This window comes from Aythya ferina, assembly GCF_964211825.1.
Source record: "Aythya ferina genome assembly, chromosome: 4".
NCBI classification, from domain to species: domain Eukaryota; kingdom Metazoa; phylum Chordata; class Aves; order Anseriformes; family Anatidae; genus Aythya; species Aythya ferina.
The window spans coordinates 46,961,649-46,978,662 of NC_140300.1; the positions used below are offsets into that span (position 1 = coordinate 46,961,649).

Sequence of the window (17,014 nt, forward strand, 5' to 3'; positions counted from 1 at the left end):
CCACAGCTGAGATCTAGGCACGCCCTTCACTTCACTACTTTGCATGCCATATGCTACAAAATGCTGTATTTTGTTGCATTACATGCTGATCAGGTGTATTTGTAGGAACAACTATAAAAGTTTGATGCTCTATGCATTAGAATGCTGTATGTGCAAAACTGTTTACTCTGGGCAAACGGTATGAGATGCTATATTTTCCTGAACAATGTTATCATAATATAGATAGCATTTCCATTAAATATAATAGGTGTGACCTACAGAAATAAATAATATTTTAAATCATCATCATTTGGAGCAATCTAAATGTTGGTTCCTGATTTAACTATGGGAGAAATACTGGAACAAGCAAACACAGTCTCCTGACCATGTTCTCCAAAATCTGAAAGAGTTAGCAAAATTCAGGTACGGGTAACATTAGAAAGCACGCTTTTCCCTTCAATATTAGGATAGAGCGAAAGTCTTAACTGTTCAACTTCAGCAGGTGATCAAGCTGTTTTTTCTTAGCTATGCAACTTGTGTTCCTCAATGGAACAATACTACCTGTGTCATTTAAAACTTTATCATTCTGAGGAGTTTAAATAGTGTGTTGTTGCACTTTTTTTTCATTTCGCTGTTTACTCATTTTGCTAGGTTATTATGGACATGTTGAGCAATAGCAAGCCCAGCACAGAACCTTAGTTTTTTTTCCCCCCTCTTGGTTCCTGGAACATATAAATTTTTCTTAGTGTTTTGTTGAGGCTGAAGAGGTGGGGAAAAGGAATGGGAGAGAGCAGGGTCAGATGTATGCTGAGGCAGGATGCATCCAGTGAGTTCAGACCTCATCCCTGACGGAATTCTAGAGTGCTACAGATCCATTTCCTCATATGTTTACTTTCTGCCTAAACTCTTTTTTTGGGTGGGGTAAGGGTGAGTTTTTCCTGCTTCAGTGCTTTCTACTGTACCTTTCTTTATGCTTGTCACTCTCATCCTCTGCAGAGCTGTAGGGAAGACCTGCTTGCTTATCAGTTACACCACAAGTGCCTTTCTGTGAGGAGGGAAGAAGTGTTTCCAGCCCGCACGTAAAAACAGTTTGAGACACAGAATCTATATGATTTGCCAAAAGTACCACAGGATATTGGTAGAGCTGCGGCACAGTAATTTTTTAGGTTGTAGTAGCTCAGTCCTGTTTTAAAGCCCTGAAATCTAATTACTCAAGACTGGACTACTGTGTCTGCAGTGCACAGCAACCACTCCAGCTGGCTCATGATAGAGATTTTAAATAGCCTCTTGTAAGGATAACAAATTAGTCTACAAGATCTACAGCATGATTTACAGTATTTTGCCCTTGCCTTCTGTTCAACTCATGAAGCAGACATCCAAATCATGACCCATGCTTGAATGTTATGAGTCTTTAAAAATAACAGGGGAAAAGAGAAGTAATATTTCTAAAATATCACCTTTTAGGATTATTTCAGTGAGTTGGAAGTTCAAAACACCAAAACAGACACTAAAGTAAGGACCATACGAGTTGTCAACATGGATAAACAGAATGTCATCTTTTTTTTTTTTTTTTTGTGGGAACATAGACTTTGTATCAAGTATTGAATAAAGTATTTAGTACAAAGGGAAAAGTGAGATTACATTTCTGAGATGTAAATGTGCCTGAAAAAGAGATTGTTTTGTCTAACACTGTGTCTAGAAACTCCTAAGTGTTAGTTTCATATCACTGTTTGCAAGGGAAATGGCAAAGCTTTATTTGCAATTTCTAAGTATTATAGTATTTACTCAGTAGCAGTGGTAAACGTCTTAATGATTGTTTATCTGAGTTAAATTATGATAAATTTTTAAAGCAAACAAATCCTTCTGCTGAAAAAGCTCAGTTTCCAAAAATGTGTATGTTTTCATATGCTCTGCAGACAATTTTGTGACATTCAGGTCTGCTCTCTTCAGCTAGAGGAAGAGGTATTGTTGGTGACTATGAAGTCATGCAGTGTCTTTCAGTTTTTTGTGACTTCTTGTGCACATCATGGAGACAGCAGTTGGAATGTGTGGATGGGACCTTCTTCCAATCTTGAAAGCATCTGCAAAACTTTTACACAGGGAGGGAGCATACATAATATAACAGAAGGTTTGCTGTCAGGTGGGCATAATTTGGAGGTGTGCAGGATTCTACCTAGGTTTTTGTGCAAGAGTTTTTCTCTGCATTACCCCCAAATAATAACAGAGCTATTTTGTTTATTTTTCATGTGATTCCTTTTCATTTATTTAGGTTTACATTTTTTAAGTTAGCTATGAGCTCCTTGACACTTCCAGCAGAGTGACAGCAGTGCCTCTCAGTGGTTTGTTTTTTAGAGTTGTTTGGGTTTGTTGGTTTTAAGTACTTAAGTGTAGCATCTCCGAGTGCAGAATTCCTACAGCTGAGAAGTTTGAAGGTGGTTTGCCATTCAACGTTCAAAATGCAATGGTGTGCGTTTTGATGTTGATGGCTTACTTGTAATGGAAAAAGAGACAAGTCAACTGCAAAAAGACTGAGATTTTTGACATTTACACGGAACCTATCAGAGAACCTGGAGATCAAGAAACTGTGACCCTCAGATGCCATCAGATTGCTAAGTGGCAAGATGTTTTCATGCTGGGTTTCAGACATGGCACAGGTTTCCTCTACAAATTGTTTTTATTTTATTTCAAGATAAAGTGTATGTGCATGTGTGTGCGTAGCCTGCAGTACAATGCAGATGCTCAGGTAACAGAGGCAAAACATAGAGGCTAAGCAATGTAGAACTTCACCTGAGCTAATTAACTCTGCTGCAGTGAAGCAAGCATTGTAGTAGTTTCCATCTGAAGGAGGGGTATAATCATTGCTTTATTAAAGCAGATGGTAATATACTTTATGACATATTTGTAAATTTTGGTAAACAAGAACTTATTCCACCTATGCTAAATTGAAATTTCCTAAATAGGAGCTAAAAAGTTAGGAACTTTCAATGTATGTTGAAATGCACCAAGTTGTCGAAGATTAAAGGAACTAACAGAGGAGGTGCAGGGAATATGAATTTTCCTCCTGTGTTTGCAATGAGTACTCATTTTACTTTATCATTTTAAAGCTCTCCATGCAGTTTTATTTTTGAATAAACTCTTCTCTTAATTAAGAGTTGTATAATCAGGACAATAAGCTGTTCACTAGGGTGTCCTAATTAGGAGGATTTCACTGTATTTCTGATTTGCTTTACTAATAATGTTTATTGACTGGTATTTGAGTACTTCAGATACCAGTACTACAAATAAACAACGCTTCTGTTATTTCAACACACATTGGAAAAATAAGGCATGCAGGTAGGAAGATGTGTTTTAAATGATGAGTTTTAAACCATTTGTAAATCCAAATAAAGCCTGGCAGTTAGTTAAGCAGCTAATTATCCCAGTGAATGTCATAAACCTGTAACATTACAGCGAATGAATATTGTATAGGGAACTACAGCCTGAAAAATCAGGGGGAAAAACATCGTATGCAAGTGTAACTGACCCTTTGTTGTGGGTGAGTGATTTAGGTTGCAACATTATAGGATGGAAGTTGTTCCAGGTGGAAGAGAGCCACAGGTTTTGCTATGAGGGGGTAAAAGTTGTTAGGCAGGGAACTGAGGTCTCATGAGGCTTGCTTATTATTACATTAACCATTAGTTTGTGTAAGATCTTCTGTGCAAAGGTATCTTATGCCAAAATTTCCAGTTATCTGTTTTATTTTAAAATCAGGTTCAGCCATCTGGGGGGACAGAGACTGTAGGAAGGAATAACAGCAAGTCACAGTAAAGCTGGATCCTGCAGTGCTAGCTGTGCAGAAGTGACAAGGTGTAGACTGCAGCGTATTGTGTGGTTGAGGTAGGCTCCCAGTTGCAACATTTCAGGGAGATATATAAGTAATAAATGTCTAGGACTAAACTTCCGACTTTTCCTCAGAATGTGTATTGCAGGTCACAATTGACCAGTTGGAAAATAACAATTTGTTCCTTTAAAACTATAGTATGAAGTCTTCTGAGAGTAACAGATCTCTTACATATTTTCAGCTATACCTTCCTTGCCTCAGGAAATCCTCTTTATTCATTCTAGCAGTTTCCATAAGACTCATGCTGATTCCTTCCTGCCTTCCTTTTAGAAGACAGCCTCAGGGTCTTTTCCCATACCTATCCTTGTCCTGTAACAGAGGGACTCAGTGTTGAACCCGTGATTCCTTTTAGATGGCATAGGGTGTTGTTGAGCAAGACGACACAATCTAAGTAGTGACTGTTGGCCCTTCTAGCTTAAGAACAGGAAAACAATTTTCATAAATTGAATAACTATCTGCAGGCATTCTAATAAAACGTAGTTGGACCTACCAAGCTGGATTTATCCTTTTCCAAATCCTTTTACAAGTTTTCAAATATACAATTTTCATGGGAACTGGATGATGATTAGTTTAATGAAGTGCAGAAAAGGGATGCGTTCAACAGAACTGATTAAGGGGAAGAGGAGATGAGTACGTAACATTTCTGGTTTGAAACGTTTCTGAAAATTGTCATGCTGAAAATGGAGAACCACATTTTCAGTAGGGGGAAATCATATTGGATCCATTACATTCAGTAGAATTACTCTGATTGCGCAGACTAAGAACTCTTAAACTTTCTTAACTCTGAAAGAGCTGATTTCTCCATGGCTTACAGTGTGGCAAGCCAAAAAAGCCAGTAGCTTCCTCTTAGATTTGATTACTGGCTCCCTACATCTAGGAGGTAATACTTTGCTGGACACTGAAAAATGACAAGTTTTATGTTACTGAAAGGTTGTGTTTATACCTTTTCCCAACTACAATGACAAAGGCAGACAGATTTGTAAGGTGAATTTTTAGATCTGAAGGAAACAAGTAAATGAAAGTTAAATTTCATCAAGTGGAAATAGCATGCATTTTATTTGGGAGGGGTGGGAGGAGACAATGAAGTGAGGCAGTGTAGAGAAGCATCCTGAAGAATGTCCTGTGTTTTGGAGACAAGATAAAATTACATTTCTGTTACTCAACAGAGTTTCCAGGTCACCAGATTCAGGGATCAGGAAGCATTGTAACCCCCTTCGGCTGCTAGAAATGGTGATTTAGATGAATACACTAGCATCCTAACAGCTCTGGGAAGAGCTATGTAAGGATTCCTTGGATTGTGGGCAATTTCTTCGCAAGAAGACTTGTGTTACATTTTGATTTTATTACAGAGATCTTATTTTATTCATAAAAGCATAATTGTTTTATCATAGTTCTTTCGGTGGTGTTTGCAATGATTTCTTTTGCATCATGGTAATTGTCATAGCAATGAAAAAGATTTTAAAATGCTTACAGTGCACTGCCAAGCAATATGTAATTAAATGCAACTGTCATTGAAACAGACTGCTTTTTCTGACCTGTTGTTTCAATCTGAACATGATGTTTATTTACCACCTTCATTATTGCAGCATTAGCATATAGAGAAGCTGTGCCATACGATCATGTACTTTTCTAACAGATGGCCCCTAACTTCTTGAAGGCTTTTTTGTACTTGCCTAAAATATCCCATATTGGCACAAAGTTTCTTTTCTCAGTGTGAAGCATGATTGACTGGATGAAATAAATTAATTTGCCTCTCCTGGTCTCTGAGTTGGTTTTGCACTGCAGCAGCCCAGGTTTTGACTCTAACTTTGCACAATGATCAAAGCCTCTTTTGCTAATAACATGGTGCGGAAAGTTCCATTCGGTCACACAATCTCCAAATATTTCAGGTCACAGTAAGTAACTGAAGGCCACATATTTTCCAGAAAAGGTGGAGAAGCATCATTGGTGCCTGCTGTGCCATAACTGTCCTCTACTAACATTCCAGATTCAGGATATAAATTTTGCTTTCTTTGCTTTCTAAGGCTGTGAGAATTTCCTTCCTAGTCTGTGCAAAACAGAGGCCTCCTGTCTGTTATGGATTGCTTCTTTAGTGGCCTAGCTGCTGCTCGAAGCTGTGCTTCGTGCTTTTACACAGAATGTGCAGATGAGGAACTCATCACTGAGTCCATTCCTTTTTTGTGACTCCAGCTCAGACAGACCCAACACAGTGTGATCTCAATCTCATTTGATACTCGTCTGTCCAAGTGAAGTTTACTTTTGTTATATTTTACCAGAATGTATTTATGTACAGCCTGCAAAGAGGACACAGTTTGGATCAGTATTGAATGACTGTGATTTCAGCCATGCGTATTTTCTTACATGCTGAAAAATAAAATAAAAATCCATAATAAAATATAAAAAAAATATAAATATAAAAAAAAAATAAAATCTACTTGGTGCTGGGTTTAAAATATAATAAAGGAGGACATAAAGAAATGTCTTTTTATTGTTGTTTTGTTATCCAGAAATATAGCCTATTTCCAGTTCTGATTGCCACTGATTTTTTAATTGGCATTGATTTGCCTCTCAGCTTTGCTAAAGTATACCTTAGGACTTTAAAATGCCAGCCTTTGTTTTCTTTGTCCATGTTTTATTGTATTGAATTCTAGAATGAAGCTTTGGCCTATCATCTCATCTTTTGGTTATTATGCTTTTCTTTGAGCCTTGGGGAGCTATGTCTTCCTGATTTTTGGTTAGCCTGCCATGCCCCTGGAAAAACTTATCTGCATCTCAAGTAATGCTGTTAAATGCATACTCTTCCATGGTTCCAGATAGCAATTTAGATGGACTTAAGTGATTCCCTATTCTTCATTCAGTCTTCTGAGTAGAAATTTACCACTTGTGTCTAGAATGCAGTAGAATAATCTGAATGTGTAAAAGAGACCATGGAGACTATATGGAACACCCCTACAGAAAAAATTGTGTAGTCTATAAAAGTGCATACAGTGTGCTTTCTGCTATGCTGCAATTTTCTAAATGGCTTTGGAAGCAATACATACTTTTTTATTCTCATAATGAATTTCTGATGCAGTTTCAATCATATGTGAATTCTTCTGGCAGCTGTAGTTCTTTTTTTTTTTTTTTTTTTTGCTACTATTGTTCAATCTATTGTTTGTGGTTCCTTGCTGCTGTCTGTTCTTAAAGTCCCCTTTCAGAGGCTGAAATAAACAACTGGGCATTCGATTTCTGTCCTGTTCCTGGCTGCTTCCGACTCATCTGTCATCTTCCCAGGCCAGCAAGCACTCCTTTGTGTTGCTCCTCTTTTGCAGAGGCTATGCCTGATGGTTGCTTCACACTAGTGCTGTAGTTTCTTTCCCTTAAAAGTAAGAGAATGATTGGATGTGATTAAATAATATGTGCTGAAGACTTATTTCCCTATATTAGTATTAGAACAGTTTTGTTAGCACTATAGTAAAATAACTATATACTGTATTATAGTATAACACTGTATTATAGTATAACACTGTATTATAGTATACATATATATAGTATGTATAATACTGTAACAGAATAACATGTGAAGCCACCTTCATGTTAAGAGCATTTAAAATCTAAGCAGTGAATGGCAAATAGCTTCTCAGTCATTCAAAACTTTCACCTTTGGACAGAGACTGAGCATGAAAGTGAATTTACAAATACAGAAGTTATTGGAAGTGTTAGAAGAATCTTAAGAGTTATATCTTTACCTGCATGAAGGTATGGTAAAATACTGTGAGACATTTCTTTTAATAAGTTAATAATTAAGTTTAATGAGTAATCATTTTCCTAGCTTTCTTTTTCCAATTTCTTTGTATTTGAATGTAACAATGATTGGGTTTGTTACTGCCCCTTTGGAGAGGAAATCTTTGCTTAAAAAAAATGATTAGGAATAGGTTTTAAACCTATGAATTCAAATACAACTATTTCAAAGTGATTTTTATGCCTCTAAAGATTCAATTATTTAGTCACTACAAAAATGAATGTCTGTCATTCCTAAACTGGGATGATCACTTCATAATGTAAAGCTAATTATATTTGCAGTTGTTTTTGTATTTTGAATTTTCAGATGTACCCTTTAGTTGACACTTCTTGAGTCTTAATATGAGTCTCTTTATATGAGGTATAAAAATCAAAGAAATTTGCTCATTGATGGGTGGCAAAGAATGATTGTTGCTTATATCTTTGTTTTTGGAGAGATAGTAATGGCCATGGCTAAATATTAGGTTATCCCACTTACAGAATTAATAGACAAATCAGAATAGCATAATGGAGAAGGTATTAAAGAAAGAAAGCTATGAATACATCGTGGTGAAAAGAAGGCCTAAGCAGCAACAGGTGAAGTTATAACTGTAGTTAATGTAGTTATCAATGGAGTAATTGCACAAGTGAATTCTGTGAAGTAGTTTTGGCCCTCCTTTGACAAGGCATTTATTTCTCATCCCAGGCATAAACTTTTTTAACAAATCAAGGCTTTAGCATTTGGGAGAGACTAAGATACACTTTCAGTGTTCTGGAATACAAGGGCAAAATAGGTCTTTGCTTATTAGTTAATAGAGGAGCAATGAGAACTCTTACATAACACTTTTCAGGTAACTTTAATTATCTACCCTGTTTTTCATAATTCCCAAATACTTGCCAGTCTAAGCAAGTGTCTCTAGGAAAGTTGTCACAAAACTGGCATATTTTATTCTTGTTCTCTTGCTAAGTAGGCCAATGACTATTTCTAGAAAGGACAACATAAACCCCAAAAGTAACAGCTGAAATAGAAGAGCTTGAAAGAAATTAATCCTGGCTGTTGTTTCTGATGTCTCTGATTAAATATATCCTTAATGTTTCGATGGTTTATGAGTCCTAATCATCATGAGTTTTTGTAATCTAATAACTGTGAACTGCTTGTGATTCACTATTGAAAAACTAACATCTTCCAGCAATAAGAATGACTGTAGACTTAATCTAAGGTGGCAATCCTGCCCAAAAGAACTACACATTCAGCATTATTCACTAGATCATTGTTACATATTTAGAAACACCCTCCCTTCCTTTCCCTCCTGCCCTCAGAGACCAAATGACCCAAAACATTTGCAAGAATTTGTCTTCTAACTGTCTAAATGCTTATTTTCAAACAAGCTTTTATTACATTGCATGGGTGCCCTCTCACTGATTATTAATGGGAATTTCCCATCTGGGAAGACTAGCACTGATGATGTTCAGTGTTCAGCCATAACACTGATCACTGCTGATGAACTTTTAAAGCTGATGCTGATTTTCTGGTAATTGATATAACTTAATATTTGGAAGTGTGCATTGTGTCCTTACTTTCAAGATTTGTGTTAGAAAGTTTTGTTTTCACATGCAGGCAGCCTTGTTTGAATTAAATGAAAGTTCATGTCTGTGGTGCATTTTTCTTAACCATTTTAAAAATACAGAATGTTTTTGCTTGTATCTTAATACTGGTAGGGATTGAGTACACATGTTGTGGAATTCAGCTTTTAAGCTGCTACTGCTGGAAGTGGAACTGCAGCAACATCACTTACTCAGCTAGAGGTGGTGTAAGGTATTTGTCTTTTGTTTGGTGTGGGAGGGAGGATCAAGGGGACATCACTCACCTTCCCCGATTCACACATAACATGTATAGACTGATGTACTAGGTGTAAAGGTGTAAAGACCAGGTGTAAGCAGAGAGCTGCTTGCTGTGCTAATCCAAGGAAGCTGTTTTGTCAATAAGCAGTAACTACTGCTGCAAGTTCGTGCTGCAAGAGGTGCTGCAAGTTCATGCTCTGTCAGGGTGGGCATTCACTTTGAAAGAAAAAGCAGGTCTTTACTGAAGAGTAAGTATGGTGGTTGCGTATTTGTATCGTGGAAAGGGTACAGAGCTCCTTCACCCATTCAAGCACAGGCCAGTGGTATTTATTTAAAGCTTTGTCCTGTATGTGGAAGGTGGGATAACACCTGCCCTGTCCTGGGTTGGCCTTAACTGGTAGCCAAGCACCAACAGAGCTGCTGGCTCACTCCCACCCACAGCAGACAGAAGAGAATAGGGAGAGACAAAGTGTGAAAACTAGTGGGTGCAGATACAGACAGATTGATAAATGAAGGGAAGAGAAAAACAAGTGATGGGAAGGCAGTCATATGCCCCCTCCCACAGGCGGAGTGATGCCCCAACAGTCTCCAAGCAGCAGCCACCTTGGAAACTTGCCACCTTGGAAACCTTAACTCAAACATGGGCCAGATTGACCTTCATTACCCCAAAAATGTTTGGGCAAGGCCTGATGGGTCCAGATCTCCCCTATATCAGAAAGGGGAGGGAATGATGAGGGGAGGAACTGAGATGGAGACTGGAGTATGGGGCTCCAAATACTCAGGCTTGCTTCTAATAGGAGTGGCATGGGTACTTCTGGAAAGACCCTGTCTGTGTTTTTCCAAGTTTCTGGTATGCAGCATTATTTCATCTATGCTTAAGACCACTGGCTGGTGAATGACAAAACGCAACCTGTGACAGGAGATGTAATAGCATCCTGGGAGTCAGCAGTACTGGCATAACGCTTCTTTATTCTTCAGCAATCCTGAGATGACAGCATCATTGTTTCTGTCACACATGGCATTAAAGTAGTTTAACACAAAATCTTGCTGTAGAGTGCTGGTGGCCAAGTCTTCTTGTCTAGGGATCCAGGTGTAAACTGGTGGTTAATTCTAATATGCATGTTTGAAGGTGGGATATGAGACATTAACACTTGGAGTGTAGCAAGTTCAGAAAGTATTTAGGCATTGCTGTGGGTGGAAAACAATTGCTGACGAGTGTGTGGGGAGGTAATGTGTTGTTTTTGTCTCAGCAAGAGCACTGTGATTTGGGATAGAACAAGGACTTGGAGTAACTTAAACAGAAAAGCTATCCAGAAAATTAACAGCTTTTTTTTTTCAGAAGCCTTTGTTCAACAAGGAGCAGCTATACCCTTAATAAACATTCAAGATAAATATTGCAACTTTATGTAAGGATTTGCATTTAAAGTGGAAGAGATCTGACCATCTTGTACTCTCACTCTGGAATACCTGCAGTGTGTTTTTGTAAAGGGGTATTATTCGTCAGGTTTTTTCCATCATTTGTGTTCTCTCACCTGAGGTGAAATTCTGACCTAATTAAAGTTAATAGGAAATAACTGTTGAAACTGGCGGACCCAGAATTTCCCTCATGCTGTTCAGATACTTTTAATTGGAATATATAGGAATATAGGAGTATAGGAATAATTATGGTAAGAGATGACTGTGGAGCAAAGGTAGATAAACAAAATCATGAGAAGAGAATAGAAATTAATAATAACAGGTACAAAGGCGTGTCTTTTTTAATAATAATGTGATTAACTTCTAAAAGAGAAAATACTGGTTAGCATTCAAATCTTAGAAATTAAAAAAAAAAATTCAACTCATTTCTGCCCTTATCAATGAATCATATTCAAGGATTGGTGCACTAGGCAAAATTAGCCTCAGTGACATAGTGATTTATATCTATCAGCAGGCCAGGTGTAGCAGGGATTGCAATGAGGCTGACTAGATGTTTTCTCTAGGAGGGTCTGTCTCTTGTTCAAGGTGACAATATGCAAACCAAAGAATGCATAGGTGATATCTCAGAATTAATCAGTGTTGTTTTTTTCCTTAGTCTGTTCTGCTTTTAAAACCTAGGCAGTAGTATAACCTGAATTGTCAAAGAGCAGGCTGACCTAGAAGAACTAGCTCTTTTACAGGCTGCAGTGATCAGCAGCATTCATCAATTGGCTTGAATTGTCTCAAGTGATTTAAAAAAAAAAAAAAGAGGAATCAGAGGAATCAGCATATTATTTACATCTATGAGGTTATTCTTTGTGCAGCATGACTGCAAGCGTCATCCAGAAAGACCAGCTTTTGCTGAGTCCAAAAATGCAGGAATTATAATAATGCCTGAAAATCAGGGGGTTTAAAGCAAATCAGAAACTTCTTTTCTGCTATTAAGATATTTGCTTCTAGTTCTCACTTTATCTTTCCTGAATAGAAAAATGTTTACAGTATTTTGCAAAAAAGTTCAAGGAGGCTTGATCTCAGAGTCAATTTATTTTTAATGACAAAAAGTTATCTTTCTGAGATAGTACGTGTGGTCATGACTCATTTTATAAATTGCAGCTGCCATAATGTTTATACCGCTATTCTTTATTGTATAAGTTGAATTTAAGAATAACTTTGTAACTTTTATTTCTAAATTTTCTAGGAATGAGAAATACATCTCTGAATTTATTTTTTAGTGGAAGTTTTATATTACTAAGTGATAATACTAACAAATTATCTCCCTAGCAGGGTATTATTGTTTTCTCCTGGTATGTGATTAGACAACTTCATTATTTCTCAAATATGTGATAGAATTTTCAATAATTTTTTTGAAAAAAAAAAAATTCTCCCACCTAACTGTTTTTCTTTTTCCCTCCCAGTCTGCTCCCAGTTTTCAAGAGGAGTCTTTGCTATTTTTGGATTCTATGACAAGAAGTCTGTAAATACCATAACATCATTCTGTGGGACTCTTCATGTCTCCTTCATAACTCCAAGCTTCCCAACAGATGGAACACATCCATTTGTCATTCAGATGAGACCTGACCTCAAGGGAGCTCTTCTTAGCTTGATTGAATACTATCAGTGGACCAAGTTTGCATATTTGTATGACAGTGACAGAGGTGAGATATGGTACTTTTTTTCCCTGTATTCTGTTTGCTAGATATACATGTAACTCACTGAAATACTGAATCAGTCTTAGAGGAGGACAGGAATACCTACATGCAGCAAACACAAACTTAGGTTTAGAAATGAGTTTTTAGTAAAGAATACAAAATTGTTTATATGAGAATGAAATTATTACATTTTGCATTAATAGAATAGCATGCATGCTGATAAGTAATGAGAGATTACTCATATGTAAAACGGTTCCTATGATTTTTTTCTTTTTAAAGAATCATCTTTTTAAAGATTTAAAAATGAAAAGCTAATAAAAATGCTAGGATGTTTTTGCATGTAACATGTTGCTCATCATCTACACTTAACTTTTGAGTTGCATGCCAAGTATTTAAAACTACAGAATCAAACATAAACATCAGTAAGCCTGTGAGACCATTCATTTTACCAAACAGCTAGCTTTCACACTGCCACTGCAGCTGACTGCCTGAACTCCCTGTTGGGACTCCAGGTACTGGATGCCTAATTACCACCTCTGAGTTGTGTTGTACTTCAGCTGTATTTCAACAGAGTTGGGGAACACCAAGGACAGTCTACTAGCACAGATTCACTCCAAACAACATGCAAAATCAATAGTTGGACACAAAGCAAACAAGAATCTTGGATGCAGTCCCTGCTCCTTTGGAGACTACCTTCGACAGATACTCAAATTTCTCTCCACTGTTAAGATTAGATGTGTGTTTTTTTTTTTTTTTTTTTTTTTTTAATAAACACAAATCATCTGTTTGTAGGCAACTTACTCCAGGATACAGCTTCCACAAGTATTATGCCCTTATGGCTGTTGTAATAATAGCGTAACAGTTTATGAACTGGGAAAAATTACTTGAAAATTGTGGTATACTAGTTTTCTGAGAAGAAACATTGTAAAGCATTTTGTTATGACTACCCTTTCTGGAATTCCATTTGGAATTCCAACGGAACTCATTCTGTTTTTTCGAGTTCTCCTTATCTAGTAGCCCTTTGCTAACTTATTTTCTTCAACTCTTCTCTTTAAAAAGGCTATTTAGTGGCTCATCTGCATGTTCATTGGTCAGAATTAAATGCACATTAAATGGTAAGATTCCGCTGGATTTGAAGGATGATTAATTTCATATTGTCACACCATAGTTTATTAAATTATGGGGTGACATTAGATTCTCTTCTTTTTGATGACATTTTATCCAGTGTTCTTCAGAAAAGCTGAAGGGACCTCTTAAAAACAGTTCTCTATCACTGTTCTGAGCCCTGAAATAAGAAAAACTAAAGCAGGCATATAGCCTCCAACAATAATGTAATGTGTGATGATGAACCTTAAGCTCATTTCTGTGGTAGATCCTTTCCAAATTCACATTAGAATCAGAAACATTCACTGCCTTTTTAGAAAGGGCAGATGTGAAGCTAGTTGCTTAGCCTCTGTCAATCAGCTAGCAGTGTGCAGTACATGACCTGCATGTGATTTATATTTAGTAAATTCTGAAAACCACCTTGTTGCTGCACTGGCTGAATCTGGTCAGGAATAACAGCATGAAATTGTTGCTTATAGTCACCTTTTGGTTATGCCTTTTTTTTTCCTTATTTGTATGCTTTAATTATGGCAAGGCACCCCAGCGATAATGAACTCCAAGGCATAAAACTCCTACCTTTATGCTGAGTAAATCATTGCTCCTCAGTGCTCCCACACAAGGCTAACCTGCAGAGTTGAGCAGTGTGTAGGCAGCAACTCTGACAGCAGATCCTGAATATACAGGGTCCACACTTCCACCACTTTTGCATAAGTGTTTGTGTTGTATATTTAAGGAATTAAGTATAATTTGAGATACTTCCTCCTCCAGGAGTGAGATAAAAGATAGACTTCATGGTTTCCATGAAATCGAATAGAAATTAGTTTAATGACTTATTCCAAAAGAATAATTTATTGCTACTTTTACAGCTCCTCAATGGTTAGAGGCTGACTAGATGAAGTGCGGGACAATTTCCTATCTTTTCCTGTCTATAAGAAGTGAGGCCGTTCAGTATATGCGTGTCAAAGCTATTGCTGGTTTAATATGTCACTTGATGTCATTTAATGTGACTGCATCCTTTATCCTCCTTACTTTCTTTGTGTTGCCAGTACTAAACAGTGCAGTTTGGAAAAAGTAATGACATTATTGGAGGTTTCTGTTTGTAACAGAATCACTAATTCACTCAGCCTCTATTCAGTCCTTCATTTCAGAGCTCACTGAATTAAGTTTGTCTCATCATAACCACAAGAGGTTCAGGAACACACAGTTCCCAAACAGAAATATTCATGCAGTCAAAAACAGCAACAGTTGTTGTTAAGAGTTTTCTTCTCTGCAGAGTCCCACTTCCTTTACCTCTATCCAAATAATTCCACATCCACAAAAGTATTGCTGTGAAAGATTTCTTTTTTTTTTTTTTTTTTTTCATTGTGTTATTGACATCACAGTAAACTATAAACTAAATTGGATGAGGATGACAACTCTCCTACCTCTGAAGAACAAGAAGACCGGTCTGCAGAGGGTGCTCAAAAAAAAAAAAAAAAGTCCCAAGGAAAAATGGAAGATCAGAGGAACCCTTTGCCCTAGCATGAACATTAATAGCCCTTAAATTCATGCCTGAGATTTTTTTGTCTTAGAGGAGACATACAAAGACAGATTGGAGGACCTGAAATCTACTCAATAAGATCTGAAAGAGTGATTCATGTTACATGAATCAAGTGATTCAAGATTCAAGTGTCTTTGCCTGATCCATTTCAGTTTGTTGATGTTTATTTTTTCTATTTTATTTTGTCTGTGTGGAATAAACAAATTTGTTAAACACAGGAACAAAATGCAAACTAAAGCAATAATATGTGCTGCAAAATTTATCAGATCGTTGATAGGGTCCTCACTGCTAATAGTAACGAAAGGTGATATTTCATTGAATATGCAAATGAAGATAAGCCAACATTACATTTTACAATGAAGGATGATGAAATTTAGCTTATTGGAAGTGAAAAGAGACTACAAAACATCCCTTTTTAAACAAAGCCCTCAGGACTTAGCACACTACATAGCTATACATCCATATATGATAGAGGAATTTGCATTTTCAGAAGCATTTGTTTCTGAAAGTTAGTTTATAGTTTCCCTTTATCTTTTTTATTCCTACTAGTTCTGCATTGACATTTTCATTGCTAATGCATCAAAAATATTTTTTTTTCTGAGAAGAGCTATATTCTTTCCTCCCAAAATAACATTTCCCTTTTATAATACTTATTCTTGATGTTAGGAAGCAGTGTTATTCAGCCACTTAACAAGTTGCAGATGACTTTCTAGGATCATATAGTTGCACAATAATAAAGATGTTGTCACTTACTCTGGAAAATGCCTTGACATTTCCTTCTGAAGTTGGAGTAAAAAACTTATGCAAGAATTCAGGAAGTAAAACCATAAATCTAACACCAGAATTGACAGTGGGTTTTATATTGTCAGGGAAAAAATAAACAATCTGGCATAGCAGAAATTGCATGAACTTCTGAAAGAGTTAACAAAGGTGAAAGTAGGAAATTACTATTAAGAATGTTTGTTTTTTTTGAGGTATGGAACCACTTTAGTATTTTATAATGTTCTAATGTACACTCTACATCTTTCATCTTTTCCTTTTACCAGATGTCTACATTTCTCTTTATATTTATATATAAACAGTTTGTATGTGCCTTTGGATGTAGTGATCTATTATTTTAAAATATTTTGTTGCGTGACATATGAAACTTCATATCAGTCTTCTTTAAAATCAGTACAAAAAGCCAGACCTACTTGACATAATCATTGAAGTTATGTTTTTGGAAGCCTGCCATTTTCCTCCTTTGCTGATGACCAGCCTTGTATATTGCTATATGTTATTACCATTTTCACTTACGAAGCTGAATTGCTAAACACCAACCAATCTGCTATGAAACAAATTGATTCTTAGCACTTTCTATGTTTATGGTCATAACCACCAATATTTCTCATGAGGGTTATCCATAAAGCTTCCTTTACATACCAAGTCAGAAATTTGTCTCAAAGAAATTACTCCTGGTGTTCTGTGGTTTCAGGGGAGATGAATGATCAAAAATGTCAGTTGGATTGTGAGAAATAGTCTGACAGCTTTGGTGACTTTTTTTTTTTTTTTGTAATACTATCTGCTATCCTTAAAATTGTTGTCTCTAGAGATCTATAGAATTCTCTGGAAGGGATTTGAACATAACGAGTTGAAGTTGCTCTACTGTTGGACACAGGTATTTGTTGAAGAGCAGGAACTCTTTTTTAGCAGTAATTATTTTTTTATACTTGGTGCTTTAATCTTTGAACAGGAAAACCAGTCATGTAAAATTGTCACTGATTTTACAATATTTTGCAGACAATTTCAGCTGTGCAGAGACTACAG

General features: G+C 36.6%; 1 protein-coding gene across 2 annotated transcripts in view; it reads left to right on the forward strand.

The window, feature by feature from the left end:
• The window catches only part of GRIA2 (glutamate ionotropic receptor AMPA type subunit 2), an 89,865-nt gene that overhangs the window by 26,923 nt on the left and 45,928 nt on the right, over window positions 1–17,014 (forward strand). For both annotated transcript variants that reach the window (XM_084517549.1, XM_084517548.1), the window contains exon 3: window positions 12,331–12,570. In XM_084517549.1, coding sequence (XP_084373675.1) covers window positions 12,331–12,570 — 240 coding nt within the window. The remainder of the gene's footprint in view (window positions 1–12,330; window positions 12,571–17,014) is intronic.